Source organism: Epinephelus moara, chromosome 17, assembly GCF_006386435.1.
Source record: "Epinephelus moara isolate mb chromosome 17, YSFRI_EMoa_1.0, whole genome shotgun sequence".
In the NCBI taxonomy this organism is placed as follows: Eukaryota; Metazoa; Chordata; class Actinopteri; order Perciformes; family Serranidae; genus Epinephelus; species Epinephelus moara.
This window is the reverse complement of record NC_065522.1, coordinates 33940442-33946551: the sequence shown is the minus strand read 5'-3', so window position 1 is coordinate 33946551 and position 6110 is coordinate 33940442. Positions and strand designations below refer to the sequence as shown.

Genomic DNA, 6110 nt, shown 5'->3' with positions numbered 1-6110 from the left:
CTCCCTGCTCCTCCACCACCCCCCTCCCTGCTCCCCCTCACTCCTCCCCCTCCCTGCTCCTCCTCCTCCCTAAATACTGAATGTAGGTCATGAGCAGGGGGCGGGGCCAAACTCAAGAGGATTATAAAGATGACATTCAGAGGAGACGATGTGATGAGCTGCACTGTGTCATAAAATAACTCCTGCTTTGTGTCTCCTCCTGTCTCCCCCTCTGTCTCCTCCTCTGTCTCCTCCCTCTGTCTCCTCCTCTGTCTCCTTCTCTGTCTCCTCCTCTGTCTCCTCCTCTGTCTCCCCCTCTGTCTCCTCCCCTGTCTCCTTCTCTGTCTCCTCCTCTGTCTCCTGCTCTGTCTCCTCCCTCTGTCTCCTCCTCTGTCCCCCCTCTGTCTCCTCCTCAGGTCTCATCCTGCTCTTCTACCTTATCTTCTACCTGTTTCTGGCGGGGATGTTTGTTCTCACCATGTACATCATGCTGCTGACGCTCGACGACTACAAGCCCACCTGGCAGGACCGCCTGGCTACTCCAGGTAACAAAACAAACACACAGACCATATTCAGCCTGTGACTGGTTAACGAGGCTCAGCTGTGACTGGTTAACGAGGCTCAGATGTCACTGGTTAACAAGGCTCAGCCTGTGACCGGTTAACGAGGCTCAACTGTGACTGCTTAACGAGACTAAGCTGTGACTGGTTAACAAGGCTCAGCCTGTGACTGGTTAACGAGGCTAAGCTGTGGTTAACAAGGCTCAGCCTGTGACTGGTTAACGAGGCTAAGCTGTGACTGGTTAACAAGGCTCAGCCTGTGACTGGTTAACGAGGCTCAGCCTGTGACTGGTTAACAAGTCTCAGTTGTGACTGGTTAACAAGGCTCAGTTGTGACTGGTTAACAAGGCTCAGCCTGTGACTGGTTAACAAGGCTCAGCTGTAACTGGTTAACGAGGCTCAGTCTACGACTGCTTAACATGGCTTAGCCTGTCATTAGTTAATAAGGCTCGGCCTGTGACTGGTTAACGAGGCTCAGCTGTGACTGGTTAACGAGGTTCAGCCTGTGACTGGTTAACAAGGCTCAGCTGTGACTGGTTAACAAGGCTCAGCTGTGACTGGTTAACGAGGCTCAGCTGTGACTGGTTAACGAGGTTCAGCCTGTGACTGGTTAACAAGGCTCAGCTGTGACTGGTTAACAAGGCTCAGCTGTGACTGGTTAACGAGGCTCAGCTGTGACTGGTTAACGAGGCTCAGCTGTGACTGGTTAACGAGGCTCAGCCTGTGACTGGTTAACAAGGCTCAGCTGTGACTGGTTAACGAGGCTCAGCTGTGACTGGTTAACGAGGCTCAGCTGTGACTGGTTAACGAGGCTCAGCCTGTGACTGGTTAACAAGGCTCAGCTGTGACTGGTTAACAAGGCTCAGCTGTGACTGGTTAACATGGCTCAGCCTGTGACTGGTTAACATGGCTCAGCCTGTGACTGGTTAATGAGGCTCAGCTGTGACTGGTTAACGAGGCTCAGCTGTGACTGGTTAACATGGCTCAGCCTGTGACTGGTTAATGAGGCTCAGCCTGTGACTGGTTAACAAGGCTCAGTTGTGACTGGTTAACAAGGCTCAGCCTGTGACTGGTTAAAAAGGCTCAGTTGTGACTGGTTAACAAGGCTCAGTCTGTGACTGGTTAACAAGGCTCAGCCTGTGACTGGTTAACGAGGCTCAGCTGTGATTGGTTAACGAGGACGTGTGTTGTCATGTTTCAGGGATGATGATTCGTCCGAAGGGGGACCAGCTGGAGATCAGTTTCTCAGTGTCGGACACTGAGAGTTGGGACGGTTTCATTCAGAACCTCAACAACTTCCTGTCCCGTAAGACGCTGGTTAAACAATTAGAATATTACAGGATGTGATGTAACACATCGTAATTAATTCATGTGTACAGTTTGGCGTCTAACTCTCTACTTGTCTGTCTGTCCACCTGTCTGTGTGCCTACAGCGTACAACGACAGCTATCAGGTTCAGACCAATGATAACTGCCCTCCAGATCAGTACTTCATTCAAGAGGACAGTGGAGAGGTAACCTGTCTGTTTGTCTCTACACCTGTCTGTCTCTCCACCTGTCTCAATCTTCACCTGTCTCACTCTATATCTGTCTGCCTCTCTGCAGGTCAGGAACAATCCTAAGCGTTCCTGTCAGTTCAATCGGACCATGTTGGAGGAGTGTTCTGGGATTTCAGATCGTTTCTATGGTTACAGCAGAGGTCAGCCCTGCATCCTCATCAAACTCAACCGGGTACGTCGACCTTTGACCCTGAGACCAAACTGAACCTGGTCTGTAGGTGGACCGTAGTGACGGGTACGTCCATCTTTGACCCTGAGACCAAACTGAACCTGGTCTGTAGGTGGACCGTAGTGATGGGTACGTCCATCTTTGACCCTGAGATCAAACTGAACCTGGTCTGTGGGCGGACCATAGTGACAGGTACCTCGACCTTTGACCCTAAGACCAGACTGAACCCGGTCTGTGGGTGGACCGCAGTGACGGGTACGTCCATCTTTGACCCTGAGACCAAACTGAACCTGGTCTGTAGGTGGACCGTAGTGACGGGTACGTCGACCTTTGACCCTGAGACCAAACTGAACCTGGTCTGTAGGCGGACCGTAGTGACGGGTAAGTCCATCTTTGACCCTGAGACCAAACTGAACCTGGTCTGTAGGTGGACCGTAGTGATGGGTACGTCCATCTTTGACCCTGAGATCAAACTGAACCTGGTCTGTAGGTGGACTGTAGTGACGGGTACATCCATCTTTGACCCTGAGACCAAACTGAACCTGGTCTGTAGGTGGACCGTAGTGATGGGTACGTCCATCTTTGACCCTGAGATCAAACTGAACCTGGTCTGTGGGCGGACCGTAGTGACAGGTACCTCGACCTTTGACCCTAAGTACAGACTGAACCCGGTCTGTGGGTGGACCGTAGTGACGGGTACGTCCATCTTTGACCCTGAGACCAGACTGAACCTGGTCTGTAGGTGGACCGTAGTGACGGGTACGTCGACCTTTGACCCTGAGACCAAACTGAACCTGGTCTGTGGGCGGACCGTAGTGACGGGTACCTTGACCTTTGACCCTAAGACCAGACTGAACCCGGTCTGTTGGCGGACCGTAGTGACGGGTACGTCCATCTTTGACCTTGAGACCAGACTGAACCTGGTCTGTGGGCGGACCGTAGTGACGGGTACCTCGACCTTTGACCCTGAGACCAGACTGAACCTGGTCTGTAAGCGGGCCGTAGTGACGGGTACCTCGACCTTTGACCCTGAGACCAGACTGAACCTGGTCTGTTGGCGGACCGTAGTGACAGGTACGTCGGCCATTGAGAACCAGACTGAGACTGATTGGTTTTCATGACGTTCCTGCTGATGGATCCTTTGGTTCTCTGTTAATGGAGACACTGAAACACGTTCTGACCTGTCTGTCCACCTGTCTGTCTCTACAGGTCATTGGTATGTTGCCGGGGAAGGACGGTCAGTCTCCTTATGTCATCTGTGGAGCCAAGGTATGTATCTGTCTCTCTGAATTTGAATCTGTCGCTCTGAATCTGTCTGAATCTGTCTCTCTGAATCTGTCTGAATCTGTCTCTCTGAATTTGAGTCCGTCTGTCTGAATCTGAATCTCTCTGAATGTGTTTGTCTCCATTTTTTAATCCCTCCATCATCAGAGGTATAAAGTGGAGAAAAATGAGTGGGTAAGAACAAATGAAGGTTGTGGAACATAGAACCACAGAGTTAGAACATAGAACCACAGTTAGAACATATAACCACAGAGTTAGAACATAGAACCACAGATTGAGAACGTAGAACATAGAATCACAAAGTTAGAACATAGAACCACAGATTTAGAATGTAGAACATAGAACCACAGATTGAGAACGGAGAACATAGAATCACAAAGTTAGAACATAGAACCACAGATTTAGAATGTAGAACATAGAACCACAGATTTATAACGTAGAACCACAGAGTTAGAACATAGAACCACAGATTTAGAATGTAGAACCACAGAGTTAGAACATAGAACCACAGATTTAGAACGTAGAACCACAGAGTTAGAACATAGAACCGGATTTAGAACATAGAACCACAGATTTAGAACGTAGAACCACAGAGTTAGAACAAAGAACCACAGATTTAGAACGTAGTACCACAGATTAAGAACATAGAACTGGATTTAGAACATAGAACCGGATTTAGAACATAGAACCACAGATTTTGAACATAGAACCGGATTTAGAACATAGAACCGGATTTAGAACATAGAGCAACAGATTTAGAACATAGAACTGGATTTAGAACATAGAACCACAGAGTCAGAACATAGAACATGAACAGAAGTTCTCCTGCTTAATGTTCCTGTGTGAACTGCAGGTTATTGATGACTGATCTGAAGTATTGATCAGTGTGTGTGTGTGTGTGTGTGTGTGTTTGTGTGTGTGTGTGTGTTTGCAGAGGGAGGACACTGAAAAGATCGGACCTTTGGCCTACTATCCTCCCAACGGAACCTTCAACCTCATGTACTACCCATACTACGGCAAGAAAGCTCAGGTAACACACCGAGAACACACACACACACACACACACACTAGAGGACGGTGTGTTCAGGAACTGTGATGATGTCCTGCAGTGATGTCATGTCACTCAGTGTGTGATGTGTTCAATGTCACAGGTGAACTACACTCAGCCGCTGGTGGCCGTGAAGTTCCTGAACGCCTCTCTGAACACAGACATCAACATCGAGTGTAAGATTCACTCCAACACTCTGGCCGACGGCAGCGACAGGGACAAGTTCGCCGGACGGGTGTCCTTCAAACTACGAATCAACGACAAATAGACACACACACACACACACTCACGCTGGTTAAAGCTGCACATGTCAACATGTTTCAGTTGTCACACACACACACTGTCCGTTAGAGCCTCGAACACACCTGTACCTGTCCTCAGTCATAATGCGTTCACTGACCTTTAGTTCCCATCTGATTGTTTCCTGTACCCATCCTGTTGCTTCAGTGCAGCTTTAACTGACCCCAAACCCACCAATCAGCACACACACACGCTGTGATGTCACTGAGGACAGACTGACCCACAGGAGGCTCTTCACCTCCTTCATCATCATCATCATCATCACTCTGCATGAACACCAAATTACTGATCACACAGCTGACGTGTTTACTGTTTATTTATTTATGTCTCCAGTTATTTATTACCTGTTTATTTATTTATTTATTTGTTGACATATTTATTCATTTATTTATTTATGGTGATGTTTTGTTTTTTTACAACTTTAAACTCATCACAGAGAGCGCCATTAATACTGGACCATCAGGTAAGAAAGGCTCTGATTGGCTGTTTACAGTACACACACGTCACAAACCAGTTCAACAGAAACCAGTTTGACAAAACCAGTTTAACATCAGAAAGCAGTTTAACAGGAACCAGTTTAACAAAACCAGTTTAACATCAGAAACCTGTTTAACAGGAACCAGTTTAACAAAACCAGTTTAACAAAACCAGTTTAACATCAGAAACCAGTTTAACAAAACCAGTTTAACATCAGAAACCATTTTAATAAAACCAATTTAACTAAACCAGTTTAACATCAGAAACCAGTTTAACATCAGAAACCATTTTAATAAAACCAGTTTAACTAAACCAGTTTAACATCAGAAACCAGTTTAACAAAACCAGTTTAACATCAGGAACCAGTTTAACAAAACCAGTTTAACATCAGAAACCATCAGAAACCATTTTAACAAAACCAGTTTAACATCAGAAACCATTTTATTAAAACCAGTTTAACTAAACCAGTTTAACATCAGAAACCAGTTTAACATCAGAAACCAGTTCAACAGGAACCAGTTTAACAAAACCAGTTTAACATCAGAAACCAGTTTAACATCAGAAACCTGTTCAACAGGAACCAATTTAACAAAACCAGTTTAACATCAGAAACCAGTTTAACATCAGAAACCAGTTTAACAAAACCAGTTTAACGTCAGAAACCATTTTAATAAAACCAGTTTAACTAAACCAGTTTAACATCAGAAACCAGTTTAACATCCGAAACCTGTTCAA

At 46.5% G+C, this 6110-nt stretch overlaps 1 protein-coding gene across 2 annotated transcripts in view; it reads left to right on the top strand.

The window, feature by feature from the left end:
* The window catches only part of LOC126403973 (sodium/potassium-transporting ATPase subunit beta-2-like), a 13728-nt gene extending 7850 nt beyond the window's left edge, over positions 1-5878 (top strand). Inside the window, exons 2-9 of one of the 2 annotated variants that reach the window (XM_050066884.1) lie at positions 396-524; positions 1741-1845; positions 1973-2052; positions 2144-2269; positions 3476-3535; positions 3698-3724; positions 4485-4580; positions 4702-5878. In XM_050066884.1, the coding sequence (XP_049922841.1) occupies positions 396-524; positions 1741-1845; positions 1973-2052; positions 2144-2269; positions 3476-3535; positions 3698-3724; positions 4485-4580; positions 4702-4866 (788 nt within the window). In that variant the 3' untranslated portion in view covers positions 4867-5878. The remainder of the gene's footprint in view (positions 1-395; positions 525-1740; positions 1846-1972; positions 2053-2143; positions 2270-3475; positions 3536-3697; positions 3725-4484; positions 4581-4701) is intronic. The other variant, XM_050066886.1, reaches the window with a different exon arrangement.
* Positions 5879-6110: the final 232 nt, after the last annotated feature.